The 26,431-nt window shown below is 37.6% G+C and overlaps 1 protein-coding gene across 1 annotated transcript in view; it reads left to right on the top strand.

Moving 5' to 3' along the window:
* The window catches only part of cdkl5 (cyclin dependent kinase like 5), a gene marked incomplete at its 5' end in the record, with an annotated part of 38,814 nt that extends 13,737 nt beyond the window's left edge, over positions 1-25,077 (top strand). Inside the window, 15 exons of the mRNA XM_079393200.1 lie at positions 3,078-3,123; positions 3,345-3,481; positions 3,819-3,939; positions 4,270-4,329; positions 5,517-5,607; positions 6,522-6,711; positions 7,733-7,813; positions 8,019-8,185; positions 10,277-11,381; positions 11,774-11,875; positions 12,311-12,416; positions 12,925-13,048; positions 17,569-17,674; positions 20,200-20,415; positions 22,701-25,077. Coding sequence (XP_079249326.1) covers positions 3,078-3,123; positions 3,345-3,481; positions 3,819-3,939; positions 4,270-4,329; positions 5,517-5,607; positions 6,522-6,711; positions 7,733-7,813; positions 8,019-8,185; positions 10,277-11,381; positions 11,774-11,875; positions 12,311-12,416; positions 12,925-13,048; positions 17,569-17,674; positions 20,200-20,415; positions 22,701-23,078 — 3,030 coding nt within the window. The 3' untranslated portion in view covers positions 23,079-25,077. The remainder of the gene's footprint in view (positions 1-3,077; positions 3,124-3,344; positions 3,482-3,818; positions 3,940-4,269; positions 4,330-5,516; positions 5,608-6,521; positions 6,712-7,732; positions 7,814-8,018; positions 8,186-10,276; positions 11,382-11,773; positions 11,876-12,310; positions 12,417-12,924; positions 13,049-17,568; positions 17,675-20,199; positions 20,416-22,700) is intronic.
* Positions 25,078-26,431: the final 1,354 nt, after the last annotated feature.

The raw sequence follows: 26,431 nt of genomic DNA, 5'->3' as shown, positions 1-26,431 counted from the left end.
TCTAGTGGTGCAGATGGTAAAGCGTGTGTCACACTCCTTTTAACGCGATCAACACGGGTTCGAATCTGTCTTTTGGCAAACTTTTTTTTTTTCTCCCTTTTCAAATTTCAAATCACATCAGAAACGCATTAATTTTTTAATAAAAATGAAGGAAATAATCAAAAAGTTGAAAATAAAGTATCGGGTAGGGTTAGGGTAGGTGTAGGGATGGTTTTATTGTCCCAATAAGGTGGCATCCATTTAATAATTTGAATTAAAATTTATATTTACACTCAATACGTTATTATTGTGTACTGTTTTATAATGTATTGCAATACTGAGGTGCAGATAATTGCCACTATTTGCAATAAGTAGTATAAATTAGGACTGTCACGATTCGTCGATTTTAGTCGACTAGTCGATTTTTAAAAATCATCGACTTCATTTTGCTCGCGTCGACTAACTGGCAAAATACCGGAAGTGACGCATTTCACGGACGAGAATCCATAAAACACATTTTTATACTATTTTCCAAGGCTGCATGATATATTAAACCCATTTAAAAGTCATAATTAAGCATAATTGTGAATTCACAAACGCTATGATTTAATTAAATAATTAGTATATGCTCTTTAATTATTTCCATGCGTGTAGTTAAGCACGTGCGGCTCTGTTCACAGTAGCTCCACAGAAACTGTTATCATTTACATGTGGAGCGACTCAAACTCCATCTCTGCATGTTGTTGTGAGTTTGTGTTTATTATAACGTTCATCTGGGAACGCAAAGTGCGCCATTTCATCAGATTTGTAAGGTAAATCATTTATAAATCTACACAAACACTGGAGAATACATCACAGTTTCAAAATAAAAGTTCAAACCCTCACTCTGAGTTTACACGGTTTGATGTCCACACATTCATTTAATTACAGTAGCTATAGCATTTCTGTCCTAAGGAAATGGCCAAATATTAAAGATTAAGTTTGTACGTTTGAATTAAATGGTGCTTGGTCAATATTAAACAGTAATGTGTAAAAACAATCATCAGGCCGTTGGCGCCCCCTGCAGGCCTTTGTTGTGATGCGTAATCTACATTAGCTCTATTGTTTATAATACATTATATATTTTAAGTTTTGTTCAATAAAACCATATGATTTCTTGCTTTTGATACTTTATTTGAACTAATTATTATTGCATCATTGCTATTATATATGTACTTTAAGTCATTTTAAAATATATTGTTCACTTAAATGTATTTTTATTACCACAAAAAAATATATATATAATTATATGGCCCTATGAAATCCGTTTTATTTCCAAATTCAGTTTTGTTAAATTTGATTAATCAAAAAGCCTGTCTAATTAATTGAGTTTTACAGTTTTATCTTTACCAAATTCTGTTTTCCATTATTTTCTGGATTCCATTTGAATTGTTCCATTACATTTACATTTATGCATTTAGCAGACGCTTTTATCCAAAGCGACTTACATTGCATTCAAGTTACAGTTTTTACATTTTATCAGCTCTTGCTCTCCCATGACCTTGGTGTTGCTCTACTATTTGAGCTACAGGAAAGCTTTTAAACAGGAAAGCCATTAAATTTTAATAATAAAAAGCATCTCAAATTACTTGATTTAATATTTAAAAAAGTGTTTTTTCAGAAATACTGCACATTTACATTTTTCACCTAAATAAATTCTGGTAAATAATATTTCTGGTAAATACTCCTTTTAAAAAAAGTGTTTTTTGATTTGAATTTTATTATTATTAGACTAGAACACGTGGAGATGTTGCAAAAAGGCAGTTCTGAAGGCAAAAGGGGGTCCAACCCTGAACTAGCAAGGTGTACCTAATAAAGTGGCCAGTGAGTGTATTTATTTCAATCCCATGCTGAAAAAAAATAAAAACCAGCACATAATTTATAATGGTTTTACTGATTTATAATGAGAATTGTATTGGTTTTAATGGAAACTGTAATGGTGCCTGTTGGTCTCTACTGGTAATTGGTAAAAAAAAAAAAAAAATATATATATATATATATATATATATATATATATATATATATATATATATATATATATATATATAAAATAAACACTAAATCCTAATGTAATATGTCACAAAACGCACTACAGGAAACCATTATTTAATTATTTTAATGGCTAAAAGTTGATAGTTTGTCATGTTTGTGATGGTATTTGTAGTGGAAATCATTAGAATTTCTGTGATTGTTTCTATTAGTTTTGTCAGCAAGGGTCACCATGAGTTTTGTGATGTTATTTGCCATAAATGCGACAGGATTGCTGCAATATTGTGAGATATAGCGACTGTTTGTACTGTAGTTGTGGTGGGCCGTTTTGGGAGAAAATCCAGGGCCGTTTTTTACTCCCAGTCTGTCCCTGGGTAAAACCTTTTTCACAAGTGAGTCTATCAGCAACTCTGCCAGATAATTCTCTCAATTTAGATTTATTTTCCCTTTATATCAGACTTATTTGCTGCTGACGGTTATTATACTGCCTTTGCAATACACAGGCTATAGAATCCAAAAGAAAAATGTTTTAATATCCATTTATCTGGGCACTATAGTCTATAATACTGGCTGGAGTGTTTACAGTGTAGAATTGTGATAAATGGATGGGTTTTAGCAACTAGCGTGGTCATACCGCTAATGCTTTCACTGTGAAGGGTGCTGTAGTGCAAATTGAGAGCTCTGAATGACAAAGATAGGCAAAAGAGGCTTCGTCCAACAGCACAGATGACAGGGACTCTGTGTGACTGACAGTGGGTGAACATTTCTCCACCGCAAGGGCTGGTGAACCCACGGCTAAATATGTGCATGCAATGCTTCCGCCTAATAATTAGACATCCGAATATAAAATTATCTATTCTTTGAAAACAGGCACATTGTTCCATTAAGCAGAAGCATAGTCAGGGGCTTTGTCATGAAAAATACCCCATTGATACAGCCGGATAGTGGTTGTTCTAGATTCAGTTCTTTTGTGCAACTCTGTTTATTTTACATTTTGAGTCCATTTAACAGCTTGCTAATAAAGCTTGTGTTTGAGAAAGAGCTCAAACTGATTTACATATGTTTTGCAGGAGACAAAAGAGCTCGTGGCCATTAAGAAGTTCAAGGACAGCGAAGGTAAAAGACTGCAACAACCAAATGCTTGCTTTATACATCCATGCAATTTACTGCATCAATTATACTTTAAAAAGGTAATGGCACACCAAAGTGTACCTTGTTTGTGAGAAGTGCCTTTTATTAATGTCATTTTACTTTGAGAGCTCCATAGCACATTTGTTTTACTCAGGAAAACACAAGCCCCTTTTCAATCTTGCCTAACCCCCTGTGTGTTCCCACAGAGAATGAGGAAGTTAAAGAGACGACGTTACGAGAGCTCAAGATGCTCCGTACGCTGAAGCAAGACAACATCGTAGAACTGAAAGAGGCTTTCCGTCGACGGGGAAAACTCTATCTAGTGTTTGAATATGTGGAGAAGGTCAGCACAAAACACTTCGGTAACACTTTATTTTAGGGTCTCTTAACTAGTTGCTTATTAGCATGCATATTACTAGAATATTAGCCATTAATTAGTAGTAATTAAGCACCTATTAATGCCTTAATCTACATCCCTAATCCTACCCAATACCTAAATTTACTAACTATTAATAAGCTGCAAATTAGGAATTTATTGAGGGAAAAGACGTGGTTAATAGTGAATAAATGTTCCCTATTCTAAAGTGTTACCAACACTTCTTTTATTTTCTTATTCACTTGTAGTGGTCTGAACTATCAGTTTGATAGTGTCTCAGATAGTGTTTTGCTGCATATTTCAGAATATGCTGGAGTTGTTGGAGGAATTGCCTAATGGTGCACCACCTGATAAAGCACGGAGCTACATCTTTCAGCTGATCAAAGCTATTCACTGGTGCCACAAAAATGAGATCGTTCACAGGGGTATGACAGTCTCTGTGTTCTTTATAGATTGCCTTCATTTGTGTAATTTAATGTTTGTTTTTATTGTGTTTTATTATGTCTGGGTTTTTTTTGTATTTGAGTTGAATTCTGTAACTTTTTAAAAACTGAATATGATAATACTTAAGGAAGCTGTGATTTCACAGTCATTAGGAATCAAATTTTATAAGATCTGTGATGTATTTTATCTATATTTATGGCATTTTTCAACATCTCTTATTTATTGGTGGTGTAATATTTGTGTACAAAATGGAGTAGTCAACACAAATTGAGCTCACTAAGAAAATATATATCCTTTTTATTAATCTGCAGATATCAAGCCTGAAAATCTCCTCATCAGCTCCAATGATATCCTGAAGCTCTGTGATTTTGGTGAGCAAAGGCTTTCACTCGTCTGATTCAGGACCCTCCACCCCCATATTCACACTGATCTCACTCGCTGAATGCTTGGTCTCCTTTCCAGGCGTCATGAGTCCCGCAGTGACATCTGAAAACCAAAAAAATGATCTGAAATTGAATTTGAGTGGAAGGGAATTAAACTGTTTTTGTCCAAATCACACAGTACTCAAAGGTTTGAGTGACCGCGCTTATTCTCTGGAATGCAAATTTTGAGTTGATTTTGTGTCATTCCAGATATATGATTTCATAGACTGAAATGAAAGACTGGGGAAATATCACAGAAAAGGACTGTGTTGTGGAGCAACTTACTCAAAGTGGCAACTCTACTCTCTTTTTCATTATAGCATGACAGTAATGCTTGTACACTATGTACACTACATTTCTACGTAGATTTGTGTAGATTTTATACAAAATCTAACTATGTATTCCTATATGATATTATTTTTGCATAGAATTATACAACATAATATATTGAATTAAATGCTGCTGTTCATCAGTTTTTGACTGTTCTATGCTACATAAATACTGATCGGGTTGCAGAAAAAAAATCTTACATCTTATTTATTTTATATGTGTGTGTTAATTTATTTAATAAACATTGTATTGTTGATTTATATATTTTTAAATAAATTAACACACTAAACATTATTTACAATTATATAATCTTAAATTATAAAAAATTTAATAAGATGATATAATATAGAAATGAGCAATATAAATACACATAAATATTTGTTATAATAATATGTTCTGTTTACAACATAATCTCCTTAAATAACCTTGCACAATAAATTTACCAGTAGCATAAATATAGTAACTTTCTTCAAACTAATAACTTGACTGTAATTTCTAATTTAAGTAGTCAAAACACAGGCTCTGTATTTTCTCTGTACCTGATAAATTACATATTGTGCTTCCCAGCCTCCAAGTTCTGCTCCTGATGAAATGTATATAGTCACTCAGGGTTAAATTTTGCCTCCACACTGAATGCCACGGAAATTGAGCATGACTCACTCCACAAACTTCTCTCTAAGACTTTTATTTTTAGAGGGAAGAATATGGCAAGATTAATTAAGATGTTGCAGTTTGCTCATCCCCGATACCCTTTCTCTTTGCTCTTCTCCCTACAATCTTTCTATCCCGGCTGGCCAACCCCACAGGCTTTGCCCGCAATCTCTCTGAAGGCAGCGATGCTAACTACACAGAATATGTGGCGACCAGGTGGTACCGCTCACCTGAACTGCTCCTTGGGTAAGTCCTCATATCTGTACTTCCTGTTTTGTTTTTCACAGTGATTTCTAGTATACTTTGTTTACAGAGACATGACAAAAACCTCTTCCTCAGTGAAGCCAAAAAGCATGAAAAATCTAACTCCCCTCAAATAGAAGCACTAATATTCATTGAGGGCACATCCTTTTTAAAAATGTTGATTTGATATAGCCATTAGATGTGACATCAGGAGTGCGGTGCATGATTATTTGTCCTTGTCGCCATTGAAGCGTTATTTTCTAGTGTGTGCCACTAGACTAGATGAATGCAGTGGAACAGTTTTTGAAACTCTCACCATTTAGATTCCACCCACACAAATATTCTCTCCCTCCCTCTCGCTGTGTGTTAGTGCAAAGATTTGTGTCTCAGTGTTATGTCTATCTATCTGCCTCTGTCTCTGCATGCATTTCTCCTCATCCCTCTTTCATTTTTAGTGGTGCTATTGTTCTCAGAGTTGGGATTTGAACAAAACCTTAACCCTAAGCATGTCACTCGTCCTGCAGCGTTTGTGCTACAGACATGAATGACCCTTCAAATCACGGTGCTTTGAAAAGTCTTTCTATTACTTTTCTAAGCAAACAGTGTGATTTCAGATGATAAAAACAGGTGAAAAAAATCCTTTGACTTACTTTGAAGGGGCTATATTTAGGGAACTAAGGGTTACAGAAACATCCTAACTTAGAATCATTTTCTGTCTTTTTAGTAACCGTTGAAATCTTCACTTAGGAAATATAACCTTTTTTTAATTTTACAGGGAAATTCATTCACTCAAACTGCATGTACATTTAACGTATTTAACTTCATGTATTGAAATGCGAATTATCTTTATGGAAATGGAGAACTCATATGAAGGTCAATTCTTGACTTATATTTGTCTTCTGCTCGGGGCTCGGCAGAGCTCCATATGGGAAGGCGGTGGACATGTGGTCGGTGGGGTGTATTTTTGGAGAACTGAGTGATGGGCAGCCCCTGTTTCCGGGCGAGAGTGAAATCGACCAGCTCTTCACCATTCAGAAGGTGTTGGGTCCCTTACCACCAGAGCAGATGAAGTTGTTTTACAACAACCCTCGTTTCGCTGGACTAAGAGTAAGGACCTTTCGTCTTCTCTGTCCTGTTCTGTTCTGTGCTTTCCTCTCCTTGCCTCTTCTATGATCTCCTTTCCTATGGCACGGATCCCAGTATTCTGAATAAGTGGCTGTCTATGACTCATGTATTGCAATGTGCCAATGTGAAACAACTGGCTTTGCCTTGACAGGGCTGATCACAGTACATAATATTCACACACATGCACATACACTGACAGATACATAGCCTCAAAAAGTATTTGGACACTTTTGGACACTCAAGTCACATTTTAAATGCTATTTTGTTTTTAGGGATGTCCCTATAAGGTTTTTTGTTCCCCTGATGCGAGTTAGTTAATACCGAGTTCCGATCCAATACTTGTATTTTCCTAGTGCTTGGTGCATATTTCAAGTGCATTGAAGTTATTAAAATCAATCCAGCGTATACGTGGATGTGCAGAAACTTTCTCTGGGGCAGGGGCTCAAATGTAAAAAAGGGACATCTGTCATCACTAATATCCAATATAACAATTACTATATAATAAGATGAACACTATCTCTTTATATATGCACACATTGGAAGATGTAAACATGCTACAATGATAGACTTTGTAAACAGACTGGGTGGTCTTATATTTTAAATGTATGTTAAGCAGATTAATTGCAATATAAAGGGGAAAAAAGTTGAGGTAAGGTTAGAAAGCATGAAGTTCGCGAATGCCAAAATGCCAGTCTATCAGTCAATTCCAAAGCAAGACGCAACCCATAGCAATGCATTATGAATTTTTTTTTATTATTATTTGCTTTGTCTTTTTTTTTCAAATAGTACTATTTAGGTTTAATTGAGTTTTTATTTCAGTTTCAGTTTTATATATTTTTATTTTGTAATTCTAATACTTTAGCCTATTGTAATGCTTTCACATCTTTATGCAATTAATCAATCACAAGTATGCCAATTTTGTTATGAATTATGAGATTGCTCCGCTTTTCATTCTTTAGTCCCGCCTCTTTATTTAATTATATATGTGTGTGTTTTGTTGCAGTTCCCTTCTGTAAGTCATCCTCAGACGCTTGATCGAAGGTACCTGGGCATCATCAATGGACTCATGTTGGATTTAATGAAGGTAAAACGGTCTGCAACACTCCTTAGAGAACAGTATTCCCTTTCGAATCCCCGTAGTTGTGATATATTTGCTGTTGATTTATTTTAAAATAAATTGCAGATGTGATATCACCCCCAAGTGCAAAGTGTTATTAAAGACCGAATGTGAATGAGTTTTATTGCTCTAGTGTGGCGTGACTCTCCTCATTCTCTTTTCACTGTATCAGAACCTGCTGTGCCTGAACCCCACCGAACGCTTTCTGACAGAACAGTGTCTGAACCACCCAGTGTTTCAAGGCCTTAGAGGGCCAGAGCGGCCAGCTGCCCCGTCGCCCACCCCACCTCGCTCCTCAAAGAGAAAACCATACCATGGAGACAACACCATACCCAGCCGGTCAGTAACAGCTGCTTCTATGAACTAGGTTAATGTGTGATTTCCAAACCACTAGTGGCAGCAAACGGAGCTGCCAAAATGACATGTTTCTTAATCACTTCTGCATGCTGGCTACACCCCTGAATAAGCATTGTCCAAATAAACAGATAATCCTGCACCATTGGTTGAGCCAGAAGTGTTGACCAATGTTTTAAAAGTGCCACAGGAAGTCTTTTTCAGGAAGTCAACCTGTCCTGGATAACCTACTCAAAAAATTAGAATATCGTGAAAAAGTTTTTTTGGTAACTTATTTCAAAAAGTGAAACTTTCATATTTTCTAGATTCATTACATGTAAAGTAAAACAATTCAAAAGTTTTTTAGTTTTTATTCTGATGATTAGAGCTTACAGCTCATGAAAGTCAAAAATCCAGTATCTCAAAATATTAATGTCAATTAATCAATAAATATCAATAAATGACCATCCCTACAGTATAACTTCCGGGTATCTCTTGTTCTTTGAAACCACAATAATGGGGAAGAATGCTGACTTGGCAGTGGTCCAGAAGACGAACATTGACGCCCTCCACAAAGAGGGTAAGTCACAGAGGGTCATTACTGAAAGGTGTGGCTGTTTACAGAGTGCTGTATCAAAGCATATTAAATGCAAAGTTGACTGGAAGGAAGAATTTGGGTAGGAAAAGGTGCACAAGCAACAGGGATGACCGCAAGCTTGAGAATACTGTCAAGCAAAGCTGATTTAAACACTTGGAAGAGCTTCACAAGGAGTGGACTGAAGCTGGAGTCAGTGCATCAAGAGTCACCACGCTCAGACGTCTTCAGGAAAAGGGCTACCAAGCGACTTCTGAAATAGAAACAATGTCAGAAGCATCTTACCTGGCCTAAGGAGAAAAAGAACTGGACTGTTGCTCATTGGTCCAAAGTCCTCTTTTCAGATGAAAGTAAATTTTGCATTTCATTTGGAAATCAAGGTCTGGAGTCTGGAGGAAGACTGGAGAGGCACAGAATCAAAGCTGCTTGAGGTCCAGTGTGAAGTTTCCACAGTCAGAGATGATTTGGGGTACTGTGACGTCTGCTGGTGTTGGTCTATTGTGTTTTATCAAGTCCTTTTCCAAGTAACTTTTGAAATGTTTTACTTTACATGTAATGAATCTAGAAAATATGAAAGTTTCACTTTTTGAAATAAGTTCCCCAAAAAAAATTTACTTTTTTTTTCTTTTTTTTTAGATTCACCTGTATGTTATAACATTATAACAAAATTACACTTCACCTTTCAGCGTGACTCATAAACAGAACACCTGGCATTTTGTAAAATGTATTTGTTTTAAAAGGTATATGTGGATACAGTCGAAAGTATTGACTTAATTTGTTCTTTTCAAGCTAAAGGTTTAAAATTAAATTAGTTTTGTACAAGCTTTTCTAAGCTAAAGGTTGTTTTAAAGTAAACGTATGATTTTTGAACATTACAGAAAAATCACTTAGTTAGAAAGCATCCAGTGTTATTTTTGTATTTATTTAGTTATTTTAGTACTTTAGTATTCATATTCTATTATAGAATTTATTAATATTTTGAAATGGCTATTGTTTTTATATGTTCAGTTTTCATTTAAATTGTAGTTTAAATTTTAGAAATTTTGTGCTGCACTATTTTCTTCTTTTTTGTAATATTTGTATTTAATTTTTATCTTTTAGTAAGTGTAAGTAATTTTAGTATTATTCATTATTAAACTTATCTTAGTCTGGTTAGGTTAGTTCCGGGAGAAACATGTCTCATTTCTAAGTTGAATAAGTTGTTTTAAAAATTTTAATGTTTTCAGCCTTATTCAAATGATTTGCTTTAATGAATAGTTTAGTTAACAGTAACAACAGTGAACAAAGAAATAATGGGAACCAAAATGATCAGAAGTTACATTAATTTTTGTACAAAATGAAAAGTAATTTAAATGAATAGTACTAAGCTGGGGTCCAGCATACATGGGAGCTCCTTTTCAGTGCTTTTTTTTTTTTTTTTATATAAATCACCCCAAGTTGCACCTCTAGAAGCGGGTTCAAAAAATGTCCAGAATATAACCATTTTGTGTTTATCCATGCAGGAGCCATGGCAGTAAAAGTTCAGGTCACCGGCATGCTAACAGCAAGGACTGCTCGTCTCTACCACGCCATGAGGACCTCCACCGGAGCACCGACAGTTTCCTGAACGGCAGCAACATGCCAACCTCATCCACCCTGAGTCCCACGCTACACCCCAAGAGCTACCAGGCCCAGACCCTGAGCCGCTCGGCCTCTAGCAGCAAAGACCTGGCCAACAACAACCTTCCCCACCTCCTCAGCCCCAAAGATGCAAAGGGAAAGACCGAGTTTGATTTCAACCTGGGGCCTAAAGCTGGATGTGCCACTGTGGGAGGAGACACCTCTACTGGCAAGTACCTCAAGTCGTCCAAACAAGGCCGCCACTCGTCCTTCCTGGAAGGGAAGACCAGCACGTTGCAGTCTGGGGACAAACACAGTCGCCATAACTACATGGAGTCCTCGCATGGATCCATGCCTTCCACATCCTCCTCCAAAAGCTCCTCGTCCTTCCTCAGCCTGTCCAAGAGCCACGGAGCGCTGAACGATGCCAAGTCCGTGAGCAATCTGGCCGAGACACGACTCCACCTAGACGATCCCATGGTGGGATCAGGCTCAGGCTCCCGCTACTTCCCGTCCAGCTGTCTGGATCTAAATGCAGCTCCTGGGAGCCCCAGAGGCGAACGGCACGCTGGGACGGAGCGCCAGGGTCACAGCCCCAGCGGCCGGGGGAACGCGCGTCTAGAAGGGGGCACTCTGGACTCGCGACGTTCTTCGGGTCGGAAAAAGACGCCGGATGAACCGAAGGCTACAGACACACTGGACCCAAGCAGGGCCGCGGGAGCAGGGGGTGGCCATGCTCACAACCTGCCCTCCCCTCATGAGTCCTATCCTTACGGTCTCGGCTACACCAGCCCGTTTTCCTCGCAGCAGCGACCTCATCGCCACTCCATGTACGTGCGGAGAGAGCGACACCGGCCACACGGCCAGGAGGCAAATTTGGTGGTCGGGCAGGGAGTGCCAACACGTGCCAGCAGCCTACAACTCCTCTCACCGCAGCTCCAGCATCGCACACTCCCACGCCACAACACCAGTCCCTCTCGAGAAGAACTCGCGAAAGATCTGAGCAGGGTCAGTGACCTGCTCTCGTTTTATCTCCGTGTCCTGTAGCATATTACAGTAGGCGCTGATCCCACTCATCTCCGTTGGTTCCCCTGATCAGCATTTGAATATTTCTATCCAAGCAAGGATGCCCTCTTATTCATCTGTTCGTCTTTGTCTGAATATTACTAGTCTTCTCTACTATTCGCAAACAGGAGTATTACAAATAGTGCTTGTTCACCGTAATAATTTCAGGAAATTCTATTTGTGATGTGTTTGCATGTGTGTATGTGATCGAATTTTTGATACGGCTCTGCTGCATCCTGCATTCATGCATTTTGTTTTGTTCTCTCTGATTATTACATGCACACTCCCAGTGTCTCCCAGTGTCTGCTTATTTTGCTGTGTGTTTATGTCTGCAGAATGACCAGTCTCCCAAAGAGAAGCCTCATTCTCGACCCCCGATTAAAGATTCTACGAGGGACAACACAGCTTCCTTCCACTCACAACGCCCAAAAAACGAGGTCCGAGGTCTCAACAGGACCCTCAGAACGCACACGTCCACTTAGACACTCACAAGTTGCTACTGTTTTTCGTGCATCGTCTTATCTTTGTTTTTTGAATGCATTGATCATAAAAAGCGATTCACTTTTAGCTTTCATCGATATGGATGTTTTGTAAATGTTCATGTCATTACATTAACTGCAAGCTCATGTCTTTAGCATTAAATATCTAGGTCTTGGCTTGGAATGATATGAGGGTGAATAAGTGATGACACAAATTTCATTTTTGGGTGAACTGTCAGTTTAACCTCTCTTTCTCACTGATTCTTCTCTTCCTTAATCATTCCTTTCTCCCCAAGCAAATATTCAGTTATAGTAAGACAGTTTGTGCAATATGTTGTAGGAACTGCTGTTTTATATGCTATCCTGTGGTGTGACCATCCTCTTGTAACTCAGGCTGGGATGTACCATGACACTCATATGGAGGATGGAAACTCATCCAAGGAAAACAGAATGATATACAGTGACTCGATGCCTCGCAGAGTGGGAAGCTTTTACAGAGGTACCCAAAAAATGTATTAGACATATTGTGAAATATTATTTCAAATAATTGATTTCCATTTAGTACATTTTAAAATGTAATTTTATTCCTGTGATGGCAGAAAACTGAATTTCCACAGCGATCATTACTCCAGTTTTCAGTGTATAACATGATCCATGATCAGAAATTATTCTATTATGCTGATTTGCATCTCAAGAAATATTTATTATTATTATGTTGAAAATCATGTAATGTTTTGTGTAAACCATGATTCTGTATAAATTCAAAATGAATAGCATTTATTTAAAATAGAAACCACTTGTAACATTATAAATGTCTTTACTGCCACTTTTGTTATTAATGTGTCTTTCCTGAATAGAAGTATTATATGAAAAAAAAAAGGGTCTCCAAAAAAGGCCCCAAACTTTTAAACGCTAGTGCATGTAAATATAGTACATATTAATGTTGTTATAATGTTTGACTTAAGCTTTGATATTCTATTTTTTTTTTGTTCTGTCCTTTTGTACAGTCCCCTCTCCTCGACCTGACAACTCGTTCCATGAGAGTGCTGGACAGAGTAGAGTGCCAGCAGTGGTGGCGGAAAGCACAGCCATGACAAACCACCCCATACGTCAGACCAATTTCGACCCCTGGTGAGAGAACACGCTTGTTAAGGCCCCTCGATCTAGACTAATTATTCTGTGTGCGTATACTTTGGCAGCAAGATGATATGCTTTGTTAAGCTGGAAGTGACAACAGTAAATATTTGGCTTCAAATGAAAAACTAGAACATCAAGGTAAAAATAATTAGTTTATATAATTAGTAAACGGTTTTGAGATGTCTGGCAACAGAGAGAGCAGAAAATAATAAAGCATGCCAACTTTACATTCTCTCTAAATTCACTGGTGATAGGCAGAAATATATTATAATTTTAGTTGAGCTTTTTTTTTTTATTGATTGATTGATTGATTGATTGATTTGGTTTCATTACCTGCTGTGGCTTTTCATGGCTTTTTATGTTTCATGTAATAAGGTGAATCTTAATAAAAGTTCTGTCATATTTCACTAACATACACTATATGCTATAATAGATTCTCACAAGATTTCGGAGTGTTTATGTGTGAATTTTTGCCCATTTGTTCAGTTTGAGCATTTGTGAGGTCCAACACTGATGTTGGACGAGAAGGCCTGGCTCGCAATCTCCGTTCTAGTTCATCCCAAAGGTGTTTGATGGGGTAGAGGTATAGATCTTATGATCATAGATCATAGAATTGCCCATAATGTCCTGATATGCTGAAGCATTAAGATTTCCCTTCACTGTAAGAAAGGGGTCTAGACCAAATGCTGAAAAACAGCGCAATAACTTTATTCTTTGTCCACCAAATTTTACAGTTGGGACAATGCAGTCAGGCAGGTGATGTTTTGCAAAACGTTTAATCGCGCTTAATTGCATTCAAAATAAAAGTTAATGTTTACATGCTATATGTGTGTGTACTGTGTATATTTATTATGGTCAAAAGTTTTAGATCAGTTCGATTTTTAATATTTTTTAAAGAAGTCTCTTATGCTCATCAAGGCTGCATTTATTTGATCAGAAATACAGAAAAAAATATTATTACAATTTAAAATAATGGATTTCTATTCTAATATACTTAAAAATATAATTTATTTCTGTGATGCAAAGATCAATTTCCATCAGCCATTACTCCAGTCTTCAGTGTCACATGATCCTTCAGAAATCATTCTAATATGCTGATTTATTATTAGAATTATCAATGTTGGCAACAGTTGTGCTACCAAATATTTTTTTGGAAACTGCAATACTTTTTTCAGGATTCTTTGATGAATACAAAGTTAAAAAGCATTTATTCAAAATATAAATTTTATAAACTTTTCTAACAGTATAAATCTTTGCTATCACTTCTTATCAATTTAACATATCCTTGCTGAATAAAAGTTTTAATTTCTTTCAAAAAAAGAAAGAATAAAAATGTACTGACCCCAAGCTTTTGAACAGTAGTGTATATTGTTAGAAAAGATTTTTATTTTAAATAAATGCTCTTCTTTTTAACTTTTTATTCATCAAAGAATCCTAAAAAAAGTATCAAAGGTTCCAAAAAAATATTAAGCAGCACAACAGTTTCCAGCACTGATAATAAATCAGCATATTAGAATAATTTCTGAAGGATCATGTGACACTGAAGACTGGAGTAATGATGCTGAAAATTCAGCTTTGCATCACAGGAATAAATTAGATTTTAATGTATGTTAAAATAGAAACCCATTATTTTAACTTGTAATAATATTTCACAATATTACCGTTTTTTCTGTATTTTTGATCAAATAAATGCAGCCTTGATGAGCATAAGAAACTTCTTTTAAAAAAATATGAAAATTCTAACTGATGTAAAACTTTTGACCGGTAGTGTATGTATATAAAGAGACACACATATGTATATATTTTAAAATATATATTTGTATGTGTGTATATATATATATATATATATATATATATATATATATATATATATATATATATATATATATATATATATATATATATATATATATATATATATATATATACATATATATATATATATATATATTTATATTTGTATATAATTTATACTATATATAAATATTTTGTATATAAATCTAAAATTTTTCCTTAATATATACATGTGTATTTATATACAGTATACATAATAAATATACACTGTTACACATACATGTAGTATGTAAACAAACTATTATTTTGAATGCGATTAATTGCAATTAATCATTTTGCAGCCCTACTTCTCATGTAACTGCTAAATCCAAAACCCATAAGACTGCCAAAAAAAAGAAAGAAGTGTGATTTGTCACTCCACAGAATGTTTCCACTTGTCAGTCCTCTGTCGTGTGTGTCATGTGTTCCTGCTTCTTGTGTCCATATTTGGTTTGTTTCCTGTCCTCGTCTAGTGTGATCATTAGTTAATCCTTGTCCAGCTGTGTTTGTCTCGTTATCTATGATTTACCTGTGTATTTATAGTCCTGTCTGTTCAGTTTGATTTCGTCTGGTCTACTTGTTACTCCCCGGTGTTTCCTGTCTGTAAGCCTTGCCTTGTCCTGCCATGTCTTGCCCTGCCTTGTCCTGCCATGTCTTGCCCTGCCTTGATGTGTTCAGTAAAGACTATTATTTGAGTTTACGTCCTCGTCTGCGTGTTCCTGTGTCCTCCTCGTGTGTGCACCGTGACAGAAGACCAGACCTAACAGTAAGTGGCGCCCCTTCACACCGTTTTTTTTTTTTCGTTTTGAAAGTCTTTTTGTTTTGTTCCTGTCTGTCCGTCCCGTGGCAAGGAAGTCGCCACTCGTGATCCCGCCATAGCCCACTGCAAGTCGGCGTGGGAGTTCGGCGGGATCGCCGCGAGCCCTCCAGCCTGCCGATCGCAGGAGTTATCTGCCGCCGTCTGCGGCTCACCCAAGTCCACCGTCTGTGGGGAAAGCCAACCCACCGTCGGCGGCTCCCCCAAGTCACGCCGCCGTCCGCGGCTCACAGAGCCCGCTGTTCGCGGGAGTCAAGCCCGCCGGATCGCTGCTGACTCAAGCCCGCCGGCCGCCGCTGTTTCTATGTTCCGGCCAGGAGTGCCGGTCTTGTTGTGTCGTGCCCACAGGAACATTTTAATCATCATGTCTTATCTTGTCCACGGAGACTCGTTGAGGGCCATTCCCAGCCGCCTGCCCCTCCTGTCGCAGAAGTGGAAGCGGTTGCTGAGGGACCCTGTGAGGGCCCCTGATTCATATCATGCCCAGAAGAAGCCTCAGCTTCCTAGCTTGCCCAGGAGGGCTTCCTGTTCCTGTAGGTTGTCCTGTCCCAGTCCTGTTCCTGTCCTGTCTTGTACTGTTCGGTGTGTCTAGCCCCGGAGGGCTCCTGATAAAAAGGGATCTGGCTGTAGGAGCCGGGCCAAGGGGTCCGAGGCCAAGGCCCCGAAGGCCATCTGCCATGGCCTCCTGAGCTCCCAGCTCCGCCTTGGCCTCTGTCTGTCTGTTTCACTCTGGAGGTCCCCGTCCTGTGTTTCCGGTCCGTGTCTGTCCTGAGGGGCCTCCAGAGCGCCCACCCCCCCCTCCCCGATGGAACTGTTAAGGCTCGGGATGAGCCTTTCGGGAGGGGGGAGTTATGTCAGTCCTCTGTCGTGTGTGTCATGTGTTCCTGCCTCTTGTGTCCATATTTGGTTTGTTTCCTGTCCTCGTCTAGTGTGATCATTAGTTAATCCTTGTCCAGCTGTGTTTGTCTCGTTATCTATGATTTACCTGTGTATTTATAGTCCTGTCTGTTCAGTTTGATTTCGTCTGGTCTACTCATTACTCCCCGGTGTTTTCTGTCTGTAAGCCTTGCCTTGTCCCGCCATGTCTTGCCCTGCCTTGATGTGTTCAGTAAAGACTATTATTTGAGTTTACGTCCTCGTCCCTGTGTCCTCCTCGTGTGTGCACCGTGACACCACTGCTCCAGAGTCCAGTGGCAGCGTGCTTTACACCAGCCTGGGCTTGGCATTGTACTGGATGTGAGGCTTGTATGCACCTGCTTGGCCATGAAACTCCCGCTGCACAGTTTTTGTGCTGATATTAATGCCAGTGGTAGTTTGGAGTTTTTCAGCTATGGAATTAGCAGAGTATTGGCCACTTTTATGTACAATCCTCCTCAGCACTTTGTGACCCCGCTCTGTGACTTATCTATATCTATAGCAGGGATGAAAGTCCACAAACTGACTTATTGCAAAGCTGAAATCCTCTCACAATATTACAGTATCACATTTGAATTTACTGAACTCTTCAGAACGACCCATTTTTTTCACAAATGTTTGTAAATGCAGATTGACACCTGAATTCAATAATTAAGAGGTATGTCCCAACACCTTTGTCCAGGGGTACTGGTTTCTGGGCCCCCCAAACAGCATACTTGGGCTACCTCAGTAACCCGCCCCATTTCGGCACCCCTGCTTTTGTCCATATATAGTGTAAAATAAAATACAAAAAATGGTGAAATAAAATATTTTAAAAAAAAATCTAAAATGTATATTGACTTTTACAGTAATGAGAATTTAGTCAGCAAATGTGCTAAAATAAAATCTTTTTATTTTATGACCAAAATGCTTTTTTGTGAGACTCAACTTATAATAATTACATTTGTAGGAATAATTCAGAGGCCATGGTCATGAACCCACCAGAGGTCCCTAAACAAAAAGAAAAACAAGGATTCTTTAGAGCCATAAAGAAGAAAAAGAAGAAGTCACAGCCGGTAAGAATGTCCTGTTCATTACTATTCATTCATTTACTCATTACATTTCCCGTTACTCTCAAAAATGGTATCAAAATGCAGTAAGAATATAGCAATGCCTTAGCCAGGAGACCTTTTCTCTGTTTGTGTGTGTTTAATTATTATTTGACATGTACATGTGTTGCTTAGCTGCTGTGTTGTGTTCTTGTATGTCTGTCTGCTAGTCATTGAACTTAAATTATATATTTATACACAAGGCAATAGTCTAGGACAGAAGAATACTGTCTTTCTTTTTCACTAAAATTGATAGGTGAGCTTTCACCTCATGGTGTCCATTCAGTCATCTCAATCAGCATGTAGGTGACCAGTGCAAAAATAAAGGTGAAGTGGGCGTATCATCCTAAAAAGTCCGTCCATTTGTACTTTTGTCTGATTAGTGCCTGACAGAATTCAACACAACAGAGACTCTCAGTGCAGTTCAGTGCCTTCAGTAGCATTTCCCCATAATAGCCATATGGAGACCATTACAGACCCGAGCAGCATGTGTGTGGCAGAATCTGCCTCTACTGTGCTCTGTCCACAAATATTGAGCCAGAGGACCGTATGTTCATCTGCTGTATTCAACAACAAAAGATGTTTGGTGTTAATAGAATGAGCCACTGGGGTTTTGTGCGTCTTATATTGCAGACGGACGTCAACGCGGGAAGGAACCCGAGCATCAAGAAAAGCCTTTTCCCCCTCTTTAACTCAAAGAATAGCTTAAAGCATAACTCTTCTGTCAAAGTGCTCCCTGTTGTCCCGCAGCCCATGGTATTGCTCACATAAAACCGTGCCGCTTTACCAAATAAACACATCTCCATTGCACGTCATGCTAAATGTATAGGTGTTCTATGACTGGATGTCTTTTTGTCATTTTAATATAGTTGTTGTTAGTGTTATTATTTTCATTTATTCTTTTTGCTAGAGCCATTTTTAACGAATAAAACACCAGGTCCAGATCTATGTTTAAACATTTTAATCAAATCAATATGCTAATTATTTCATCAAATTTATTTAATTTGTTTAATTTGCTCAGAAATACAATATAGTATTGCAGTATATCTAATATATATTTCTAAATATATTATTATTATTATATATTTTACTACTTATAGTTATTTAATTTTCTATATATTAGCCAAGAAAAAAATACTTCAAGTTCAAGTTGAGCTTTATTGTCATTCCGCTACATGTGGGGACATGCAGTGGAACGAAATGTCGTGTCTCGCAGGACCACGGTGCTACATAAATACAGACATTACAACAATGAAGTAAAAAAAAACACTATAAACCTATACACTACTAACAGATTTAACTATAAGTATACTATATATAAGTATTTACCCTATACAAACTAAAAGGATAAAAAATACAACTATACGAATGCTTCACATAAATATTACCCTATACAAACTAAAAAATAGAAGATAAAAAATACAAACTATACGAATGCTTCACAAATACTGTACATGTGCAAAGAGAGACATTTGAGTCAGCAGCTGGTTGGGGAACAGTGCAGGATGATTTGTAGTGCATGAGCATGTAAACATACATATATTGCTGAGTTTTTTGTGAGATTGTGCACACGCAGCAGTGTGTGTAAGTGTCCATAGTGTAAAGTGTAAAGTGTCCATAGTGCACATAGAGGAGAGTGTCCATAGTGTAAAGAAAAATAAGAATAAAATAAATTAAAAACAAAACAAAAAAAAATGAATCATTGTATGAATCAAAAATATTATTATTATTAGATCATTAGTTGGGTTGATGTGTAAATTAATATATTAAATTTAATTTACAATCAAAGTAAAACTCTTCTTCAACTGGTCTTTAAATACACCACATTTTATTTATGACCTCAATAGCTGGTAGAACAGACAACAGAAACGTTGATGATGAATGACGAACTACATTAGGTCAAGATTAGGTATTTTTATATATACTGATGTAACAGATCTGGTTCTGTGTGATTTATGATTTACATCATTGCTTAGTTTACTGCTAGCATCGCAAAAGCATCAGCATGTGTCCTGTTAGATGCATGGACCCCATAACCGTCTTTAGCAGCACCTGCTCAAAGAGAATGCACGTTTTCTCATTTACCATTCTCCGAACCTGGGAAAGAGTAGGAGAAGTGGTCCAAATGTTTTCACACCCAAACTCTCTGTCTTCTATACACAAACACTCACATTTTTTGATACAAAAGGTCAGAAACTGGGCATGTCCTGAAACACTCGGCTCTTTATCTATCATCAATAATTCATCCTCTCCGGATACAGTTACAAAAGCTGATCCTTGGAATGAAATACTTTTTTTAATTCTTAAATGGTTTCCATCTTAAACAAATGCATGCCGTGAACTAGTTAAAAGGGTAATATTTCAGCTCGTTTCCAGTCTACTGGCCTAATGCACGTGATTATGGGTGAACTTTTGTTTGGAAAGGAGATTTATTGTACATAAATCCCAGTACTCACGTGGTTTCACTGGTGTTGTGGTTTGATCTCTGTCAGGTTCCTAGTGAGACCCAGCAAGACCAGCTAGTGATACAAAGACCAGTGAAATCCTCGTCTCATCACAGCAGTCGACACCGCAACCGAGATCGTGACCGGGAACGTGACCTGGAAAGAGACAGGGAGCGTGACCGGGATCGAAACCGCGAGAGGGATCGCGATCGTGACAGGGACAACACTTGGCCTCCTGAAAAGCAGACAGATGTGCAGCCTCAGGTAAAAAAAACAAAAGCCTTCAGATGAACTGATACTCCTACTGCTTTTGAAGCTATTTTATGTTCACACCAGAAACAGAAATATGAAGATAAATATAACTACATGAGCATCCACAAAAATGTTCTGTTTATGTCGGCGCCAACAGCCTTGTGGGTAGCGTGCTGACACATAGCGCCTTTTCACTTTGGACGTCCCGAGTTGAGGCCCATCCCCCTTTCTCTCCCACTTAAATTCCTGTCTAAAATACTGTCCTATCCTAATAATAAAAAAGGCAAAAATGCTAAAAAAATAATCCTGTCCTGTTTATTCTAAGCTCTTGCTGCAGTTTTGTTGTTGGCTGTTTAAATATAGAGCTCTTTAAAGCAGGATGGATTCTGTTTGGCTGTCAATGATGGAAAAAATTGTTTTGAAAGTGACTTCTCTGGACCAATTTTAACAGGATCAAGAGGATTATTAAAACTTTATCGTATCACTATAGTTAGCGTTGTTGCAAATTAGCTTAAGGGGGAATGTTATTAATTAATCATAACTCTTTATAATTAATTATAATATTTGGATAAGTTAATAGAATTAGCTTGATAAAGCCGAATTTACAGTACAATCAATTGATCAGGTCAGCTAGTGAATGCTCCGTGTTGATTATTTATGAATTCAAAGAAATCTTCATTTCCAGGGTAAGAGAAATACCCTTTTTTAAGGTACAGTACTACTCAGAGCATGTAACCAGATCGAAATCGTTAAATTGACTTTGTTGCAAGCAGGGAATCAGAAACAAATACTCATATGTATTGTGCACAAAGTTTTATTAACTAAATCACAAACACATAACTAGACTAAACAAACACATACACACACACACACCTTATATATATATATATATATATATATATATATATATATAGGCCGCACACGGCTCTATGTTGGGGCCTGCTGGGCGCTCAGGCACTCCACGAGTCCAACCATATGGGCAGCAATCGGAAGATTTAGCAGAAGAGCAAGGCAGACCTGTGCGTTAGCCCTTTAAAGTCAGGAAAGAGTCTGACTTTCAGGATGGGCTTGACCAATGAGAGGCTGAATTTCCATGCGGGAGGCTGGAAATATTGGGGGCTTTTATGACCCTTTGTCTGAGAGCATGGTTCGAAAGGCTCTGGCAGTCTATACTTAGATTAAATTACACACAAACCTGGCATTCTATGAGAAGGTGGTGTACACCAAAGTGTGCGTCATCAAATGAGCATTAATTTGGTAGGAGACACGATATAGGTGGGGTTACATTAACTAGTACTTCACTCATAAAGCATGCATAAAACAAAATACAATGCAAGAAACACTATACAAGATGGTTCAAATCATACACACAATGTCCTGGGATGCATGTTTATCTGTAGAAAGGTTTGTCTATGAGTGACAAGGAGGAAAGTTTTGTTTGTATGGGCATTGCGTGGGTTTCAGAAGGGTCCGTTCTTACGGCACGTCACATCTCACATACTTTTGAGCAATAAAACCGTCTTATCAGATGGTTGCCCTGGTAACAACCCTTTTGGGTGCTCTTTCGGGGAGAAGGGTCCATAGACCCTCACAGATTGTTTGTTGAATGAGAGGGTTTGCTGGATTATTCATTAAATATAATGAATAAATGTGTGTCTGATTGGTCCAAATGCTACAGCGTTATGTATGAGAATAAGCTGCAAAAGACATAGGTGCAAGTGGAATGCAAAAACTTTTTCTTTCGTTTTTTTTTTGTTATTGTGTTTTTTGTAGTATTTTTTGTTTTGTTTTTTGTAAATATAATGGGCAATATATTGCGTCACCAAAAATTATTGAGGTCATGTACACACATTGTGCGATATATTGATTGCGACAGGCCTAGTGTATGGGCCTGTATGCTCACCAAGGCTGCCTTTATTTGATCAAAAATACAATAAATCCAGTAGTTTTGTGAAATATTGTTACAATTTTAAATAACGGGTTTCTATTTTAATCTATTTGACAATACAATTTATTCCTGTGATGCAAAGCCTAATTTTCAGCAGTCTTCAGTGTCACATGATCCTTCAGAAATCATTGCAATATGCTGATTTGCTGCTCAAAAAACATTTATTATGATTATCAATGTTAAAAACAGTCGTGCCACCTAATATTTGTGGAAACCATGATGTGATATTTTCCAAAAGAGAACAGCATTTATTTCATTATTAGCAATCAATGCATCCTGGCTTAATTTTCCTAAAAAAAAATAAAAATGTTTATTTTATGATTGCACACATCTTGCTTTCCTGTTGCAGAACCAGCCTCTGAAGTCCCTGCGGAAGCTCCTACACCTCTCCTCTCCTGCTACGTCCAATCAGCCTCCTCCTCCTGATCGCTCGGCAGAACTGCGCTTTCAGCCTCTCCCTAACCCCCCTTCCAAAGGAAACCTGAATGAGGCCAGAGGGCTCCCACCAGGCAGCGTCACCCCCAATACCAAGAGCCGCAAACCCCACAACTACCCTCTGCCAGGGCAGATAGAGTCCAGCTGGCACGTTTCTGCTCTGAATCGGGCCGAGGGTGCACCATACCCAGACCAAATGGCAAACAAAGGTGGGCAGAACGGTATCGGCTTTACCAGAGCCGCCCGCGCAAGAATGCCAAACCTCAACGATTTGAAAGAAACGGCTCTTTAGAGGAGGAAGGCCCACTTGTGGCCACTAGTGTACTCGGTTTCTCCTTTTCCTTCCTGGCTACTTATGGAATGCTATTGTTCATACAGTGGTACACAATGCCACTTCTGGCCAGAAGGTGGCAATAGTTATGTCTCAGATTTGTTTTTTAAAGCATCCACATTTGATAGAATTTGTATTCTTGTTCATTACATTTGGGTTCAGTTTTCTGTTGAATATATCTTATTGACAATGACATGAATCTATGTATTTGTATATGAAAACTTAGGGATGGGGGAAAACAACTAAAAAAATCTGTGGAATTGTAAGAGCTTTAGTTTATACACAAGAGAATGTATAAATATTTAATGTCTAATAATTCTATATTTCATGGAGATTATTTAATGAATTATTGGTGTGTTAATAGTTACAATGTACAGAGTGCATTTTATGGTTGTAACAAAAGTACTTATTGTTTCTGAATTATTTTCCTCTCTTTACCGAACATTGTTTTCTGGTATGAATTCTCAGTACAGACTAGGTCTATATTCCACACTGTCTCATACTGCAGGTTACTGAATCATCACTATTTAAAACATACAACAGCATATCAGCAACTACAGATGCTTCCTAACCAGGTTCTGTGTTACTTTTCATGCGAGACCATTAAATCCACGTCCCATGATGGCTATTTGTCTCACTTTACCCGTAGCCCGTGTCTTAGTGTTTCTCCCCTTCCCATGAGCTTGGCATTCAAAACCTCACACATTGGGATCAGATAGTGCTGGTTTTTAGCAGGAGTTCATTAGAGCCCAGATCCCTGAAGAGCTGGATTTCCTGTGAATAATGATTTTCAACTCAGGCCCCCGGGGCCTCACCGTGTCTCCCTCTGCGGTCTAAACCCCACCAGCTGGTGAATAAGTGTGACTTTGCCTGTGGCACAAGCGATGGTTTACAAGGTTGTGAGAGTTAAGTCTGTATCTCCATCCCGACATGACTTTTGCACGTGAGCATGATTGTTTTAACAAACTGAATAACTGGCGGGTTTATTTGAAGCAGTTTAACGGCATGTTTTTGAAGAGATAAAAGCATTGCCTCAGGACCTGGTAAAAGGGATTCAAAGACGTAATGCAGTTATTGATCTGTTAGCGGGGAGGTCAGGTGGGAGCCTCTGAAATGCAGCACACTTTCATTCAGGCTTTCAGTGTTTGCTTTAGATTTGTTTATCCACCGTTTCATTAAATTCTATTCTACTAATATAGATTGAAATGAGATGGGTATAAAATATGCAAAATAGCTATATTAAGAATTCCAGGCATTTGAATACCAATGCAAACAGAGCAATATATCATGACTTTGAGGTCAATTTATCATCCGTCATAGAGTTGCTTCGGAGTATTACATTTTTATTCATTCTCATTGATTTATCACGACAGGCACTTTGCTTAACAGCTGCAGTTTCTCACTAAATCCCCCCCAAAAGATAGTGACAGAGCATTTTCATTTTAATAACTCTAGTGAAATGTGTCCTTGAATATTTTTTATTTTTTTTTAATTAGTATTGTTTATCAATGGTGCACTTTAAACAGACATTTCACAGGTGTTTGTGTTGATCTGGTGTTTGATTGATTAAAACAGAACTTTGTATCCATCTAATATTCTACCTTACCTACCTACAGTATATGAGCTCTGTCTTTCACAAGACTGGATTTGTTCAAGTTACACATTCAAATACAGTCTATACAGTATTTTTGACATTTACATAGTCATTTTTAAAAAAATCTGTTCTCATTTCTATCTTTGATTCTGTTGCCTCAGCGCTATTTCAATGTGTTATGCATAATGAAGTTAATTTTCAGCAACATCTCGAACTATTTGTATTCCATACATCTTCAAATATTTGACATCTGTTAAACGTTTTCTTGGTTAAACTGCCATGCAATAACAAACTGTTGATTTTTGTCTTGTAGGAAGAGATGAGAGTTTGTCTTTAATATGCTTGTTCGCAAGTTTAAAAGTCTCTTTCTGGAACCTCTTGTTTTCTTGTTGCATATTTTCAGGTTAATATTAGTGACATGAAACATTTTGTTCCGGAGTAATGCGGTCTGACTGTTTGAAAGGCAGAGTATTATAATGTGATCCCATCACTGGACTAACACCTTGTCCATAAATGCTCTGACATCCTTTAATCTGCAGTACATTGGCACAGTCTGTCTCTGCGGTGCCAGGTAATCCTCCCATCAGCCAGCTGTTAGGACTGCCAAGATAAAAAGGTTTGGCTGTCACTAGCTGTGAGTGGTAATCTATGACCAGCCTTGTTAACCTGCTACAAAACCTACATCCACAGCATGTAGAATGTCGCTGATTCTGGTTTGCAAAGCCCCATTCTTTTATTTTTAATGTTATGATTTTTTCCTCATAAAAAACAACTAATGTGGAATCATGCTAACAAAAGTTCTGAGAAAAATCTACCAGTTCCCTATCCCAGAGTACAAAATGATTTCGAAAACTAGTTTTAATCACTAAAATACAAGCCTGACCTTCGAAGGGCTGCGTCTACCAACATTTAATTTAGAATTTAGAACACTGTTGTAAAGTTTGGGGTCAGTCAGTTTTTTTTTTTTTTTGTAAGAAAAAAATTATATTTTATTTAACAAGGATGCAATAAAATGATCAAAAGTGACATAAGATATTTACATTGTTAACAAAGGTTTTCTGTTTCAAATCAATTGTTCTTTAACATAAGTATCCTGAAAAATAGTCAAGAAACTAGACAAATTTTAAACATTAATAAAAAATGTTTATTGAGCACCAAATCAGTATATTAGAAAGATTTTCTGAAGGATATTGCGACAATGAAGACTGATGTAATGCACATTACTTCTACAAATTGCATTTTAAAATGTATAGAAAACAGTTGAAATTGTAATAATATTTAACAGTATTACTGTTTTACTGTATTTTTGAGCAAATAAATGCAGCCTTGGTGAGCATAAGACACTTCTTTCAAAAACCTTACCAGCTCCAAACTTTTGAACGGTAATATAGCTGAATCTATTATCTGTGTATATTCTCTCTTAATTTAATACAGGATGATGTTGTAGCCATTTGGATTTTTGATTTTGTGTCCCACTTTACTTCTGTTCACTGTACATATGAACTGAATGAGCTGCCTTAAATGTGTGTTGAAGGATATTTTGATGGTGATGTAGAGTGCTTCTTGGTTCACTGCCATACTGAAGTATACCTGCAGGTACTGACGACTCATCTGTCATGGTTTAATAGCCATAGACAGCTTGTCTTGTATTGGCTTGTAGCGTCTATCAACCAAAGAGGATGCCTGTTAGCTTTCAAGTGTCTGAGCTGTTGAATGCAGG

This window comes from Barbus barbus (genome assembly GCF_936440315.1).
Source record: "Barbus barbus genome assembly, chromosome: 35".
NCBI lineage: Eukaryota > Metazoa > Chordata > Actinopteri > Cypriniformes > Cyprinidae > Barbus > Barbus barbus.
The sequence above is the reverse complement of the archived record's forward strand: the minus strand, read 5'-3'. Positions and strand labels throughout refer to the sequence as shown.